Genomic DNA, 17,797 nt, shown 5'->3' with positions numbered 1-17,797 from the left:
CAGATCATTTTTTTGTTTGTTATTGTTTTTTTGTGATTGTAACCTGTACTGGATACCGTATTTTATGTTTGTCTGTTGTTTACTGAGCTAACAGTGTTATGCACACTACTGTAGTAGCATGAAAACTTGTGATTCTCCATGTCGACATGTTGACTGATTTGGGTATGTGGAGAGAAATAAATTATATTTTTCTCAGTCTGCAGCATTGGTCTTGTGTAGTGTTTGGTGAACTTATTGTCAATTTCTCTGTGTAATTCATTTACAGTACTCTAATCACTGAGAAGTAGAATTGCTAAAAGTTTTTTAGGTTAGCAACAGCAGTGTGTATCTGGTTAAAACTTAATTAAGTCAAATGAAAAGTGTGTGTTTCATATGGTAACAAAATATGTTTTTTATAAATTAGTGTATAGTTTTTGCAAGAGTGTTTCATTTTGCAAAGGTGCAAAGGTGTTCTGCTAATTGTGTGTGTGGTTGTGCTAAATTGTGTGTAGTGTTTTGAAAAAGACTGTCCCTGTTTTCAAAATTAGTGGTTCTAAAACTGGAGTCCTTCAGGTTCAGCATAAAAGCGTAATGGTTTGATTTCACACATTTTAATAACTATGAATTATCCCAATTAAGAGGGCATGACACACTATCAGGAACCAACACTATCTCCACACCTATACTCTGTACGCAGATTTTTTTTTTTTTTTTTTTTTTTTATTATTGTGGGGCAGCTAAACTAATTGGAAGAATTAGAATTAGAAGAAGATTAAAAAATATATCCACAGATTTGTGTTCAGAATAAAATAAATGCACTAATAGGATTAAATTTGTGTATATGGATATTAAGCATATTTACAATAAGCTATAGCTACGATAGGCTGACTGCACAGTACACGCCACCAACTTCATAACTGCAGTTATATAACATTAAAACCCCTGCCTTTTTTCAATTGACTGCAAGGAAACTAGTTAATTAGCAAGCAGAGAAGTTGAAATAGTTAGTTAGCTAAAAGCAATGGTTAAATGGTTAAAACTGTTAGCTAAAAGTAACGTCCAAGCTGTTTAAACAGTTAGCTAAAAGTAACGGATAAACAGTAAACAATTAACTAAAAATAATGGATACATGGAAAATAGTTAGCTAAAAGTAATGGATTAACAGTTAGCTAAGAGTAACAGCTAAACAGCTAGCTAAAATCAACGTATATACTGTTTAAAGAGTTAACGAGAGCTAAAAGTAACGGATGAACTGTTAACAGTTAGCTAAAAGTAACGGTTAAATGGTCGAAACATCTTACAATCAATGGATAAACTCTTAAAACAGTTAGCTAAAAGTAATGGATAAACGATGAAACAGTTAAAGCAACAGATAAATGGCTGAAAGCCAAATCCAATAGCATTGCACAGGTGCAGGACAAAAGCAGAATACAAATAAAAAAAAGTGAATATTCAATACTGAATATTGCAAGCTCCCAAAATATGCAAGCTCCCAAAATATTTATGATGCAACAGTTTGACTTTCAAGACCTTCGGCAGGTAGGTTTAATTCAAAACACTGCATCATAAAAGTTACAGTTTTTAAACATTATTTGAGGTTACCCCTACTTTAAGCCTAAATTGGGTCAGCTTTTTTTCAAATAAATAAAATGGAACAAAGTCAAATAAACTGAGATTAGTGGCATTATCTTCAATAAAATATCAAATCAATTGTGTGGGTAAATAAAAATAAAAAACTCACTTTAGCCGTTTTGTACATTATGTCTTTATTTGTGTGTAAACAAACTCTGAAAAGAGCATCAGCCAGGTTCTTGATTATTGGCATTAACATGATTGATTTCTTTTGCAGTCATGGATAAGACATGATCACTCCACTGCTAAAAAGAAAAAGGTCTTCCTTAAACAAGTCATATTAATTCTGTCCTTCAACCTTATTTTTTTCCCCCATCACAGTCTTAAAAAGTAATGCTCTGACCATAACTTGAAACTGGCAGATCATTGTATTGATTTCAAAAAGGAAAAGACACGTCCTTGGTCCAGTCTTAAAAGAAAGTGAAATTATCTCACTCCATAACAGAATTTTCCACAATAAATATGATTTTAGGACTGGATAAATGACTTATTTGTGGCCTTTTTGCAGCGTGTAGAACGGTACATATGAACGGTTTGCAACCTCAGTCTACGTGGTAACTTCTTCTCATCTTACTTTGTGTATGCAGTTTTTCTTACTATTGTATAAGGTGCTGTGTGTGTGTGTGTGTGTGTGTGTGTGTGAAAGAGAGAGAGAGAGAGAGAGAGAAAGAGAGAGAGAGAAAGAGAGAGAGAGAGAGAGACAAATGTGACTGGGTCATGTTTTGTTGGTGCGAGTAGGTTGTGTTTGTGGTAAAAGATTTGGACTTTATATCCAGAGGCTTATTAGGTTAGTATTTCATCAAATCATTAAATATGTAACAGGTGAAGAGTTGCAAAAATAACCTTCTTAAAAACAACAAATAAAAACGTCCACAGCGATCACAGCATTTAGTGTTAAGCTCGGAGCAACGTAATTTGCTTAGTCACTTCCATTGTACATAAACAACATATATATTTACAATCCAAACAGAAAAAATACATAATTCATTAAAAGAAGAAATGTTACCACATTCAGAACCACAGACAGAGAAGTCATGATTAAACTGAGTGAGAATATAGTTTGTGTTTAGGTTACTGACCTATTCTGACTGACATTAGGCTTTGTGTGGTAGGTAGAGCTTTCCTCTTTTACAGATATTCCACTGGCCTTAAGGTGGATGTTCAATCTGGAACCGACCAAAAGGAAGCTCAGACACAGCCTCAATCTTCAATGACAAAAGCTGGACATATTTTCACCATGAAAAGGTCCCAATTGCAATACACTGACTGAGTTTAGCAACATGGTGCTTTCATACCGACTGCACTTTGTTATTTGAGCTCTGATGCATTTAGATATACATCCTAAAGTTGCTATCAGGAGCTCGCAAAGCCTGAAGTACTGTATTTTTAAGGGCTCAAAGTTTTGTTTTTGTTTTCACAGATTCAACTTGAGAGCAAAACATACAGAGAGGCCCTTAAAAGTCCTCTCCCAAGACAAATATGTAGTGTGGTTTGCAAGCATTAAAGCATACAACCAACAACTGAAAGCTATTCCAAAAAACATCTCATACTTTCAGGGTTTTGTGGGTAAAAGGAGGCAAATATTGACTTTGTAACAGCAAACAGCTCTTCATGTTTCATATTTTGGTGTGTTTTGGAAGGCCAAGCAGAACCGAGGTCATATAGATATGTTTAAAAAAGTAAACCTGTCTCTTGAAAAAGGGAGGGAGGATTATGCCACATTTGGCTTTTAATATGTCAATTGGAGATATGCGCTTGGCAGAAAGGAAAGCTGTAGATATATGTGTGGTTACACTCTTTAGACGACCAGAATGAGGACATTATGGAGAAAATCGGTTTTCTGGTCTGTCTTTGAAAAGAGAGGCTGGGGTGCCTTCGACAAACTGGTTTGTGAGCCGTTGCAACTCTAAAAGAGCACCCTCCTTTTGTTGTGAGCCGGTTTGCATTTATGTGGCTTGTGTGTGTGTGTGTGTGTGTGCGTGTGGCAGAGGAAACAAGGTGCATTGGGAGCAGCAGTCCCTCAATTAAGGCTGTGCTCCCAGCGCAGTTTACATGCCGAGCTCAGCGAGCCAGATGAGGAAATAACAGCCTCATTAGAACAGCCACGTGTGTGTGTGTGTGTGTGTGTGTGTGTGTGTGTGTGTGTGTGTGTGTGTGTGTGTGTGTGTGTGTGTGTGTGTGTGTGTGTGTGTGTGTGAGAGAAAGAGTTGAATCCTTCTACCACACAACCTTTTAAGGCTTTCAAGCTGCTTTGGATCAAAGTCAGTCCCAGGGGATAATTCAGCAGAAACACTGACGTACTGCTGAATTCAATTTTTCAGACACATTTCAACACCTACTTGATATTTTGCTTCACAAAAAGGGAACTGATGTCCCTCCAGCCACTAGTCTTCGACTGGCATTGATTTGTTAGCTTTCATCGGACTTCATCGGCGCTTTCGCAAAATCATTTGTTTTTAGCGATTTAAATTTTTTTTTTTAAATGTTCAAATAATACTAAACCTAACGTCAAATTAGGATTGAAGAGGGAGCGTCGCCCCCTGAACAAAAACAAGGGCAATATTCACATCTTAGACTTAGCTTTAAGCCCCCATCTTAGAAGTTGCGAGAGTGCAACCGATGTGCCACAGACTGAAGCCGAAATGTATAAACAGTGCAGGGGGGGAAAGAGAAGAAGAAAAAATTGTTAGAATTGTTACAGTGTTAAAACGAACCCCACCCCTGCCACGAGATTAGAACAGATAAACAGTACATTAGGCTATACGTATCATCATAGTTACCGTTAGATATATAGCAGTCGCAGCCACTGCCATCCAGTTTTAGAAACACATTTGACTAAAAGGGAGGGGACAGGAGGAGGAGAACTTTCTCTTTCTGGGGTTGGGTTTAAATAAATATTCTGTTTTATAGTGGGTGTGTTTTTCTTTAAAGCCATCTTCTCCTCCGGCCTGGCGGGTTGGGAAGAGGGAGCGGCAGGGTTGGAGGGGGCTCTATGTGAAGTTCTGGAGGGGCTGGCTGACCCTCATGCAGGCCCAGTAGAAGGCCCGGACCAAGGTGACAAGAACCAGGAGCAGCAGCGTGGCCCACGAGGCGTAGATCCCCTGGTAGGTCTGAGCCTTCGCCCACGTTCCAGCCTGAAGACGACAACACAACAGAGGAAGTGGTTGAAAATTCAGATGTTGCTCAATAAGCCTTTTGAAAAAAAGGGAATTATAAGCACATTCTGAGTATGGTGATTATAATGAGCCAGCTCCAGTCCAATCAGGCAACAAGCAACCATGCACCAGAGAGCTAACGCTACAAATACCCTTGAACATGTTCCAAGCGTTTATTATGTGACCCATTTATGTTGATCGCAAATTGTACAAAATTCCAGCCAAGTACCGAGTGATTTTTACAGTTCAAAGATGAAGCAGTGGTTCATTATGACAGCATTACAGTATTTATTTTTTTATTTTTTATCAGACACAAATTCACTTACTCTAACTACTAATTATGCATCCATAGTCTGTGATTAATCCACCTGCACCAGACTAATGCAGTGACACTGAATTGTAGGGTTTTAAATGCACACATCTTTCATGGAAGTATTTAATACTCCAGAGTGACTGAGGGGGTAAGAGAGAAAATAGCTTTCCCATCAAGTATTGAATGTGCAGCTGCTCAGAAGAAAACTATTTAATGAAGATGGTTAAAGTGACTTTGAGAGAACCCACAGGGAGTTTCTCAGAATATTGAAACATGAATTCCTGTTTCAAAGTCACAACACTAGAGCAAAGCTAATATGGGTAGAGAGAGTCAAAATAAAATGATGAAACTTGATTTAGGAGGCATTTTTTTTTTCATATATATTGCACTTCTCTCAGGAAGATAATTTAATTCCTGTAATAAATAATATTCTTTCCAGTTCTGACACCCAGAGATCGCCTGATACACAACCCTGGCTCAGATGATTACAGTTATCTAGAATAAACCACCGAGCATGTTTAAGTACAGGACTAGGAATCCAGCTAAGGTTTTGTGTATGTTATAGTAGGTAGGTGTCTGTGTGGTTGGCCACACTGTCAGGCAAATGCTCTTTATCATTATCTAAAGAGAGCGCGACTGGCAGTCCTATCTAACCATGAGGTCATCAAAACAGCTCATGCAGGCTAAAAAAAAAGATAAAAAACATCTGCAACCTGTGCAGACGGCGTCACAGCGCTAAATCCAACTTGTAATAAACCTGCCAACGTGATTATATATTGTATAAAAAAATATGTCTAACGTTTAAAAACGTACTACCTGACCCGCTAGTGGCTGACAGGAAATGCGTAATTTATTTAGTTGGGGTGGGAGGTGGAACGGCGCATGTTTGTTCAAGTTTATGCGTTTTATTGGGGTGATGAGATGAGACATGGCAGTTAGTCTCAAAGGAAAACTAAGGCTACATTTACATTGCTACGTTTTGGTTTAAAAACGAGTGTCTTTTGCTACGTTTACACCTCGCATTCACACTGCTTTGGTGTTTCAGAGCCTCTAAACCGGAGACATTTGCAAACGATTTTGGTTTGGAATCTGCAGTGTTGTGTTGCAGTCTCAACGGCCGCAAACGAAGACCTTTGGCAACACGGACGCCAACGTTTTGCCGCCTGATTGGCTCATGATGTCTCGGTCTCTTGAGTTTAAGCTACTAACATTACCAGGGCAACTAACAGCAACGGGCGGAATATACATGCTGCCTCCTGTTTACCCCGGCACGCACATGACCAGTATACGAGAATGTTGATGAGACAAGCGGTTTGGGTGGGTTAGTTTAAAACGGAGATTAGTTCTTCTACTGGAGCTAAAAACACTTGTGTGCACAGAGATCACTTTTGGCTCAAAACTCTGCTTAAAAACCAAAATGCAGCAATGTAAATGTAGCCTAAAACTGCGCCAATATGGCAACATTTTGGATCCAAAGCTGGCAAAAGAGGTGAGCTGAAAAACATAGACAAGGCGTGAACACATTAAAAAAGCGTGAACACATTACACCTGTCCCAGCCTCCTTGCACTGGCTTACAGTCCAGTCTAGGATACAATTTAAAATACTGTTGATGGTTTTTAAAAGCTCTACATGCCCTGGCCCCCAGCTACATAGCTGATATCATTCATCTTCACGTAGCTCCCAGGTCCCTCAGATCCTCCAGCCAAGGCCTTCTCCATGTCCCACGGTCCCGGCTTAAGCAAAAAGGTGACAGAGCCTTTTCTGTTGCTGGCCCTCAGCTGTGGAACCGACTGCCACCTGACATTAGAAATGCCCCTTCAATTGTGATATTCAAAGCCAGGCTCAAAACTCATCTTTTTACATTGGCCTTCCCGGCATTTTAATTGTCTTATCCTGCTATGTTAGTAATTAAGTGCTTGTCTTTCGATGTCCTTTTTAGCCTAAATCACGGATTTGTACGTGTGTTTTATTTTTATTTTATTACCCTGTGGCTAATGCGCTATGTACAGCACTTTGGTCAGCACGAGCTGTTTTTAAATGTGCTATAGAAATAAACTTTACTTACTTAATTACTAAGGTGTAGGGCTGCACAATATATATATTTTTTTGTTGTTGTTTTAATCGTTATCGCAATATTAACAGGCACATACAGTATACAAATCGTGAAAGGCTGCGAAATATCCTGATAGACACTCATAGGTTTTTTTGTGTTAGGCAGTAGGAAATATCACTTTAAAAGAAACTTTAGTGCTGCTTTATATTCAATTCAATGTTCAATAAAAGAATTTTGGAAATGATTTCCTTTCATTTATTTAAAATTCAACAAGCAATTTGTTGTATTTTAGCAGAATATTGAAAGCAGCAGAACTGAATACACTTTTATATTTCTATTTATCGCAAGTAATATGGTTATCGCTATACTCAAAGTTATTGCATATTTTCCTCATACCGTGTAGCCCTAGTTACGTGTTAACACTCTGCTACTTCTTCTTTAGTGTTTAATGGCGGTTGGCAAACCAGCATAGAAGTGCATTCATGGGGTCTCTCACTTTTCTTATTTGATATCTCCTTGCTCCTCGGTTGAACCGGAAGTTGTTCTAGCCCTCCTTCGTGAAGGCCGTGTCAAAGCTCTTATTATCTACAGTATATTATTCCTGCCCAAGGGAGCGAGCATGGAGGAGGGCTTTCTAAGGAGCTATGAGCGAGGATAGAGAGAGCAGCCTTCCTAGAAGCCGTGCAGCTGAAAGCCGTTGCTTACTCCCCCCATACAGCTGACGAATTCACGTGACGCTTCAGAGGAAAGGACGTCTCATCCCTCTAAAACACAGTTCTTCGTTTCCTGGCATCTCTGCCATGATTTCCTCTGTGGAACGGACTAAGATGTGAGGGAAGGGAAGCAAGTGGCGGAGCTGGGGATGCAGTTTAAGGGAAGTGAGATGCATCTTCAGTCTCAATCCACTCGGGATCGGCTGCTGAGTCAAGTGCAACACCTAGTGGTAAAATTTGGCATACCAGTCTGGTGTTTGGCTTAGTATTAAAACAGCTTGAAAATGTTTACACCGGCCCAACTCTTGGCTCATGTGGCTGACGCAGGGATGCACCAATGCTCCATTAAGTTACAGCTGTTATGGTGATGAATCTTCTTAACTACCCTCAATTCTTAACTACCTTAATGTACTGCAAAACCACTGTTTCCTTATTTCTATTTAAATGCAGTCTGGAAATAAAGTTTGATGGGTTTTGCCGATAAAGTTTATTGACGCGGCGTAGAAATGTAACTGTCAAAACCTGTGCTCTTGTGCCATTCTTTATTTAAACCGTAAACAACCTTTTTGATTAAACACAGCCTGGTCTCACGGTGCGGCATTTATTGCGACTACACCAGCATTATGCAATGTTGTCAATACAGCATATTTATTGTCTGCACATTACTAACTGCTCTCCATGCTGGCAGGCAAGTATGCATCCTGTGCTCAGTGGGTCTATACTGTGGGGCGCTGTTTCATTCTCATCTTGCACCCTCTACTGTTCATAAAGCACAATGTATCGACTATCTACTTCTCTCTATGGAGCCATGGCTTTTATTCTACTGATTGCCTAGAAGATTGTGATCTATAATTGGGAGATAATTCTACTGTTCTCTACCTCACTCTTATTTTAACCATTTAAAAAAAACAAAAACAAAAAACAGAAAAGACAAAGTGCATTGTGAGCCATGTATGGTTCTATGAATATAGACCTGAGAAATAAGAAAAGGGAACACAGAAAACTAGCCAGGAATAATAGAATCTGCTCTGCTATTCAGTGGGTGTTGCAACCTGAACACTGCTTACAGGGGGACTAGGTTTTGTTTGTTCTGGATCTCACTGACAAATAGAGGCCTGTCACATTGTGTCTGGAGAGCAGCTGCGATGTGCACCCACTCCATGTTAAACAAGCAATGACAAAAGGAGAGATTGTAATCGTACGGCTTCCTCCCGCTACCTTTGTTTTATCTGCAATTGTAACATTTTTACATTATAAAATAAAAAAAATAAAAAAAGAGTAGGGCTGGGTACATAATTCAATACTTTTTAGGCACCGACCAAATTGCCCCTGTAGTATTGAGTATCAGAAAAGGCCTCGTCATTCAATACCCAATTTCAATACCTAAGGAGCAAATCTAATCAACATCAGTGAGCCAATAAGCATGCAAGATGCTTCTACCAAGATCTAATAAAGCTTATGATTGGCAGTCTAACATTACACGATGTGGAGACACGTTACACAGAGAGATGGGGCTCACGTAGCAGGAGCTGAAAAACAAATAAAGGATTTTTGCTGTAATGTTAATATGTAATATTGTAATTTCTTTTTGTTAAAATGGATTTTATAAAATATGAATCGAAAAAAGTATCGTTCAGGAACTGGTATCGAAGTCCCAGTATTAGTACTGATATTGAAAATATTTGAACAATACCCAGCGATTAAAAACAAAAAAAAGAGGATAGATTTAGAAGATCTTTTTTTTCATTTCGAGCCTGCTAAAAAGGTTGACACCTACACGCCAGCTATTGATAATCTTTGATTAATTAGGAACAAGAGGTGCTGGCGTCCACTCACCATCAGCCCAGCAGTGGAGATGCTGAATAGCAAGCAGAGTAGAAAACACCACAAGCTCCGCCTCCGGGGATACCTCTGACCAATGGAGGAGCTGCAGGGCCAACAGAGGAGAGAAGGGTAAAAATAATTTGATCGGGATTTTAAATTAAATACAACACAATGATATAACCCTGTGTTTGAGTATAAACCTTGTTTTCACAGCGGGCATTTTGACTTGTCATAGTTGGAAATGCACTCTGTTCTGTTGTCTCTGTTCCTCTTTGATAAAGCTTATAGTTAGGGCTGGCCCAGGTTTGCCTTAATCCAACTCTTAGCAATGCTGCTATAGTTTGCATGACTCCCTATGACACACTGAGCTCCTCTCTCTTTCCATCTGTGTGCATTAATGTCTCTTTAATGCAAGTTAATAACTTAGTTCTGGGGAGCTTATTCCCCAGAGTCCTTATGTTTTCTCGCCTCACAGTTTTTCTTGGATTGTGGTGGCACCTGGATCCAGGTTGCAGATGCTGCTGTGGTCCTGCTTGACTCCCTGCTACGCCCTGCACTGCTACTACTATTAGTTCTAGTCATAATTCAATTATCTTTATTGTCACTTTAATTGCTACTCTTCATCATACCTACTGCAATAATTATTATGAATCATATTTCTGTATATCGGTGTGTCTCTCTCTCCCAACCGGCAGCAGCCAATGGCCTCCCACCAAGAGCCAGGTTCTGTCTGAGGTTTTCTGCCCGTTAAAAGGGACGTTTTTCCTCGCTGTCGTCTCACCAAATGCTTGCTCTTGTGGGGAATTTCTGGGTATCTGTAAATTATAGTGTGGTCTAGACCGACTCTATCAAAAAAAAAAAAAAAAAAGTGTCCTGAGATAATTAAGTTAATTAAATAAGTTATGATTTGACACTATAAATTAAAGTGAATTCTTTTCAAGTGTCCCAGTAAGATACAATGAGTCAGCACCAACACTACCAGGATGCTGAAACTGAAGCAGCTAGTCCTTTTTAATTAATAAGGATGGGGGTTAAAATTTCACATTGAATCACAAACACTACTCCAGGATCAATGGGAATGTAGAACCTTTTTATCACTGCTGCCAAAGCAGGTAAACTCTTTGCTGGAAGTACAGGGCTGAAATAACACATCAAGTATGATGATGGTGATACCTGTCCAGGTTCCAGGGCAAAACTTTGTGTGCCTGACAGATTCCAGAAACAAGTCTCTGTTCAAAACTCTGTTATGATTATTCGTAAATGTACAGCCAAAAATGTTAAACTTTCACCTTTTACATGGTTCTGTTCATAATTCTACGTGTAACCAAAAATTTAAAAAAAAACTGCAATAGTCAAATTGCAGATTTGCCATATTTGCAATACATTTTAGCATCTCAAGCATTGATAATACATCACATGCCTGCTAATTCCCATCCCCAAAGTCCAATGAACTTTGCTCACCATGTTAAGAAGCTTACTGTACGCAGATAGAGATATAGGAATGTGGTTTGTAGTAAGTTATAATGAAACTCATGAGGTACAAAAAACATAAATACAGCTAAATCCAACAGATCCCAAACCTCATGATGTCATGAGACACTCTGATGCCAGTGAGGAATATGCAGTGGTGGAATGTAACTAAGTACATTTACTCAAGTACTATACTTAAGTACACATTTGAGATACTTGTACTTTACTTGAGTCTTTTCTTTTCATGCCACTTTCTACTTCTACTCCGCTACATTTCAGAGAGAAATATTGTACTTTTTACTCCACTACATTCATCTCACAGCGTTAGTTACTAGTTACTATATATATTATAAAATCTGATGTTTTATTATAAATTAAACTACCCAACAATATACAGTACAGGCCTAAGTCCACCTGAAAGGATTAGACCGTTAAACACACAACTGTTTGGATCGTTTCCAGTTTCTAAAATGTGAGGATGTTTCTGTAGGAGTACAATTTACTTTTAATACTTTAAGTACATTTTCCTGATGATACTTACATACTTTTACTTAAGTAACATTTTCATTGCTGGACTTTTACTTGTAACAGAGTATTTTTACAGTGTGGTACTTTTACATAAGTAAAGGATCTGAATACTTATTCCACCACTGGGAAAATGTGTTGCAGACTCTGAAGCCACTACCTGCTCCCTCTTGAGTAGGTTTAACTTAGTAAAAAGCTTCTGCTAAATGCCAAAGAATGTAAATCTACAATGTAAAAGTACAGTGAGAAGGAAGGGACGTGATGGATGGATTGCTTACGGCTACTTACACTTTCCTGCAGTGTGGGCACCTGGCCAGCGTCCGGTCTGTGAACTCTGTCCACTGAAATCACAAAGAGAAAGACATGTCACCTTCAGCTTCAGCCAAAAATGAGACGAGGTGTTGAGATTGTAATATTTATGATTTATAACATGGGACGTTATGATGTTCCAGAACATTACAGAGATCTAACATGGATACTGCATTAAAAAAGGACAAATTAATTGTCTATGACGTTTGTCAAATGCCAGGAACAAGAAGAAATAATGTGATGTCATTTTTCCAAAAGACAAAGATTCAACTTGCAATGATAGAAAATGGAAAAAAGCAACAAACCTCACACACAAGCTGAAAACGGCATGTTTGGCATACCTGCTTGATAAATGACTTAAATGATCTACTGTTGATACATTTCTACCAATACTAATTGCAAATCAATACAAATGCACTGATGGGGCTAATACTTTGACTGCAAGTAAAGGAGGCAATGTAGAACTTAAGGATAACTTCCTTAGGATTACAGACGTCTTATTTTAATGTGCCTGCTGCTGTCTGGGTTGATGACGTACTTTAAGATATTTAACACAACAATCTCAGCTCTCGCCAACAGGTGCTATGCCAGCCAAAAAATGAGAAAGAAAAATAGTCTTATCTCAGGGCACAGACATTCACTCCCTCCCTAACGTTGGGGTGTGATACATTTATAAACCCTGCAGAGCAGAATACACTGTGCATTCGTCTTGTTCTGAAGAAGAAGAAAAAAAAAAACACTCTGTATTGGAAGCACAGAGAACATTATCACTAGATCTGCGACAGAAGGATCACTGCACCGCCACCCAGGGCAAAGATTTGTATTTTCATGTCTTTGAGCAGGTTGGAAAGATCCGACTGAATGCTAAACACCCTGAATCATCCATCTAACGTCTAACTCTTTTTCTTCTCTTTATCTGACTCGGCTGCCCTCCTCTCTTTCACCGTATATCCAAACCATCTTTACCTGTCCCATGCATTGTTAAAGACCAGTGAGTTCACATTCTACTTCCCCTTTTAGCACAAAATGGCTTGCATACATCAGCACAGACTTGATGGGGTTATTATCTACACCAATAACTTAACATTTACTTGGCCTGGTGCGAAGATGTTTTGGCTTCTTGATAATTAACTGCTCTGGCTATGCTACAGCACGTTTCAAAACAGAAACTTTGCAGGCCTACTGTAACTGTCAAGATACTTAAGCTACAAATGATAATGATGATGCTCCACACGAAAAGCCCAAAAAAGCAAATACAAAAGCAGTTTTTTTATTCAACTATTGTGCATAGTAATGCATCACCTCTTCATAAACACTTCTAGTGGATACTGGCTCCCTATAGAGAATGTGATTTTATCGGTTGTGTCTGTTTCAGATCAGAGATGGCCAAAGTACTCACTTCCCGTGCTCAAGTAGAAGTACATATATTTTTGTTAAAAAATACTCTGGTAAAAGTAGAAGTACTGATTTAACTTCTTTAGTCAAGTAAAAGTAACAAAGTACAGGCTTGGAAATTTACTTAAAGTATAAAAGTAAAAGTAGCCTTGCGAATGAATACAATTTTTCATGAAAAGCTGCCTGGACCACACAAATCTAACTAGAGTGGTAGCTGAGAAACTTCAGTGGACTCTTTTTATGCCATTGCCTACATTTTAAATGGATGTCTGCCAACAGGCCTAAAACATGACATATATGATTATTGTGGCAAGGGACTGCGACTCCAGGTTAATAAGATTCTGACTGAGTAGTAAGATAGAATTCACAGATCCAGTTTCTCTTTTTTAATCTTCCCCTTAACATTTAAAGGAATCTACATGTACGTGTGTGTGTGCTCAAATATGGCTTCTTCGTTGCATCAAGTGCAACGTACAGTATATTCCCATTCAATTAGATTGAATTTGGTATTGATGACACAAAAAATAACAGTAATTCCAGTGAAATTATTTGAAACTTGTTAGTTAGGACTAGATTAGGACTGCATTTAAAGCTGATTCTGGTTTCCAACTTTGTCCCAGGTGTGTCTGTTAAAACACGGACGGAGATAACTTCTCTCTTTTGATGCTTTAATAAGATCAAGCAACGTGCAACCTAGCTAACAGGTGAAGAACACAAACAACAAAATCACTAGCTAACTTACTTTAAGTTTGCAAGAAATATAGACCAATACAACAACAGGCTTAAATTAACTGACAACATAAGTTATACGATTTACAGTTCTCAAGGACGCACACACACGATCTCAACTGATTAATCCTCTTTTCTCTCACTTTTTTCTGTGTGGCGCGCGCGCGCCCGCTCGCAGTGTAAGGCGCGTGTCCACGCTATTTTCCGACATGCACTCACAATCACTCCTGATAGATGACCTTTTGTACAAAACTAAAGTAACGAGCCAATTTTCTAAAATGTAAGGAGTAGAAAGTACCGATATTCTTGTTAAAATAAGTAAGTAGTAAAAGTAAAAAGTCGCCACAAAAATAAGTAAAAATATCTGAAAAATCTACTTTACTACAGTAACGAAGTATTTGTACTTCGTTACTTCCCATCTCTGTTTCAGATACATGTTATTCAAAAGAGAGAAAAAGAGTTGGGGACCTGTGCCAGGGACTTAATAAACAGTGCTTGACAATTGTCATCGGGGCTGATAATAATAATCAATTGATGGCTTTTTAAATAAATCCTACGCTACAGATGCAATTGTTACTAACCTATGTTCAGAAAATGATAGTACTTAGCCGTTTTCAAGATGTACTGCTAAAATACAGAAAAGCAGAGACTTCAGGAAGCCACTGCCCCTGGCTATGAAATAGTCTGGAACAAAACCCTGTGTTGTTTTTACACTGCAGTTTTTGTATTAAACAAACAAGATATAATGTGTTAACTAGTGAGCTTTAAAGGTGCTAAGCTATGTTAAGCTAGCCAGCTGCAGACAGACGGGCATGTGAGCGGAATGAATCTTCTCTTCTAACTCTCAGCATGAAAGCAAATTTGTGTAAAAATTTAAAAAATAAAAACTCCTGTGGGTATTTCTTAAAAAACAAAATGGCATTTAAGTTTATGTTGTAGGTTTGTTTTTTTAAAACAGAGAGAGTGCATACCAGGAAAGTGTTGCTGCAGTGTCCACAGGAGACTCGGGCCCCAGATGGCTGGGGGTCAGGACTGGCCGGACCAGGATGAACTGGACCCAGATTAATTATCCTCTTACTGGAAAAGGGACAGAAACCCAAAGTCAACATTCACGCCACAAATTACTCAAGATATTGCAGATATTATAATCCCTGCCTGAGCAGGCATTTCACTGACGGTGAGGAAAAGGCTGGCAACAGTTTGATTTTTTTGGGATCCATCACCGGCAAATCCTCTCATTAGCACTAACACTGCTTTTCTACAACCAACCAACTTCCTCAGACAACTATAGTCACTCAGAATCACGGATCACACAGCAGCACAGAGACTTGTCTGCTTTAGTCAGCATAACTGGTTTAAATGCAAAACAGTAACCGTGGAGGTAAACTCTCCAGAGCAATTTAATGCAGGAAAAGTGGCCTCTTAGGAATATATACAACTTTTATGCATCACTTAAGCTAAAACTGGTTACTTCTGGTCAACTGTAATAAAACCAGCAATGTGAACAATTTCATCGTAAAACATTGAGAATCCCAAGTTAGTTTTTCTGAAAACAAATGTCATCATCTCTTCTAATTTTAACCATAACTGTGAAACAAAATTTCCAGTTCAAAGAAAGTTCAAACTGAGACTCGTTTCGGGAAATGGTTTTCTCCTTTGTAACTGAAGAGCAATAATGTGCAATAATGTCAAAGCAAAATACTGGTTAATAAGTCTCGAAAAGTCAATTTGGTTGGACATTTTGCCTTGTGCGTTCATGACAAAATATTTAAACCTGCACACTCTAATTAGCCTTCTGCCTTACTTTATGATCTGCACTAAGGCTGACAGATGGATTATGTGTTTCAGATCTTTATGACCACAGGTTTTGTGATGGACAGTTTAAAATTATACATATTTATATAGTAGCATGGCTAAAAATGTGGCTCTTGCACATTTTACGCCCCATGCATTAAAAAAAAGGCATCTTTTCTAACTGACCAATTACACTAAGCTGCAGCAGCACGGTGTTCAGAAGGGCTGCCAGAGCCGTTCATTTACAGAGACTGAAATCAGCCTTTTTTTTTTTTACAATAAAAATTCCAACACACTGGCATCTGTTTGACCTGTAGAAAATGTTTAACGGCTTTTTGTTCAGGTTATTCCCCCGACAGAAAGCAACTTTAACTTTTTCCTTCCTTAACTGTAATGGAACTTTCAGCAACCCAGTAATGTTTTCTTTATGCACTGAAAATAAAATAAAAAAGTGACATTAAAGGTCCCATGACATGGTGCTCTTTGGATGCTTTTATATAGGCCTTAGTGGTCTAATACTGTATCTGAGGTCTCTTTCCCTTAAATTCAGCCTTGGTGCAGAATTACAGCCACTAGAGCCAGTCCCACAATGATTTTCCTTAGTATGTGCCATTTCTGTGTCTGTAGCTACTGAGGAGGAGAGAGGGGGGGCAAGGTGGATGGTGGGGGTGTGGCCTTGACCATCTGCCACTTTGCTCGTTTGAAAGCCATGATGTCTCTCTTTCTTAAGGGCAGGCCAAATTCTTTGGGCGGGCAAAGCAGAGAAAGGGGAGGTAACCTTGCTCCTTATGACCTCATAAGGAGCAAGATTCCAGATCGGCCCATCTGAGCTTTCATTTCCTCAAAGGCAGAGCAGGATACCCAGGGCTCGGTTTACACCTATCACCATTTCTAGCCACTGGGGGACCATAGGCAGGCTGGGGGAACTCATATTAATGTTAAAAAAACCTCATAAAGTGAAATATTCATGCCATGAGACCTTTAACTATAACTCATGGAACTTTTCCAGTTTACTTTAAGTTGTTTTGGTGAGACATGTTGCTCCCTGATATTATAAAGTGAATGAATTCGCTTAGTGTGCATTTGGTTAGTACATAGAAATAAAGTGGATTTTGTTGAATTGAATCAATTTTATTTCTATGGGTTAGTAGCTACTCTGCAGGAATTTAGTGCATAATTGAAGCAGCTATGCTGAATGAATGTTTTTCAGCTGCAAGGTGCAGAATGAAAATTAAACCTCAACATAATCCCCATTCCTGAATGAAATTTGGCCCAATGTAACACACAATACATACTGTAAATTACCCATACGGAAGATATGCAGAAGTGAAACACATGATGAGGCTGTTCTAATGAGGCTGTTATTTCCTCATCCGGCTCGCTGAGCTTAGCTTGTAAACTGCGCTGGGAGCACAGCCTTAATTGAGGGACAGCTGCTCCCAATGCACCTTGTTTCCTCTGCTTCACCCCCCCCCCCCACCCACACACACACACACACACACACACACACACACACACCTCACCAATATGGCCGAGGACAGGCGATCCTCTGGGAAGTAACTTTGCAGATGAGCAGACAGTTGCAGGGGCAGCGGACGTACTTCTTCCCTGCTGGGGCATTCTTAATGGGCTGCAGAGGGAGGCAGAGACACACGGGGGGGGGGGGGGGGGGGGGAGAGGGGAAGGTAGAACAACGGATTACAATAGGAGTAGTAGTTTTGCTGTCAATACTGCCGACGTTGTCTTTGCTATAATCAGATCAGTATATATTTATGTTTAACATGAAGTATACTACTGCTTGAGTGCAGTAAATCAAAGGGAAACATACATGTGTACAAACAAGGCTAGCAGCAGCAGCGCCGCGTCAGACACGTTTCTGGTGTGCAAAGACAAAAAAATAAATAT

General features: G+C 39.1%; 1 protein-coding gene across 2 annotated transcripts in view; it reads right to left on the bottom strand.

Moving 5' to 3' along the window:
* Positions 1–1,731: 1,731 nt before the first annotated feature.
* The window catches only part of pip4p1a (phosphatidylinositol-4,5-bisphosphate 4-phosphatase 1a), a 31,615-nt gene continuing 15,549 nt past the window's right edge, over positions 1,732–17,797 (bottom strand). The window contains exons 3-8 of one of the 2 annotated variants that reach the window (XM_028593038.1): positions 17,416–17,522; positions 15,070–15,175; positions 11,954–12,006; positions 9,683–9,773; positions 9,327–9,375; positions 4,687–4,745 (exon numbers count right to left, since the gene is read on the bottom strand). In XM_028593038.1, coding sequence (XP_028448839.1) covers positions 9,343–9,375; positions 9,683–9,773; positions 11,954–12,006; positions 15,070–15,175; positions 17,416–17,522 — 390 coding nt within the window. In that variant the 3' untranslated portion in view covers positions 4,687–4,745; positions 9,327–9,342. Of the gene's footprint in view, positions 4,746–9,326; positions 9,376–9,682; positions 9,774–11,953; positions 12,007–15,069; positions 15,176–17,415; positions 17,523–17,797 lie in introns of both variants that reach the window. The other variant, XM_028593037.1, reaches the window with a different exon arrangement.

Source organism: Perca flavescens, chromosome 12 (assembly GCF_004354835.1).
Source record: "Perca flavescens isolate YP-PL-M2 chromosome 12, PFLA_1.0, whole genome shotgun sequence".
Classification (NCBI taxonomy): domain Eukaryota; kingdom Metazoa; phylum Chordata; class Actinopteri; order Perciformes; family Percidae; genus Perca; species Perca flavescens.
Note: the sequence above shows the minus strand (reverse complement) of the source record. Positions and strands in the feature narration are given on the sequence as shown.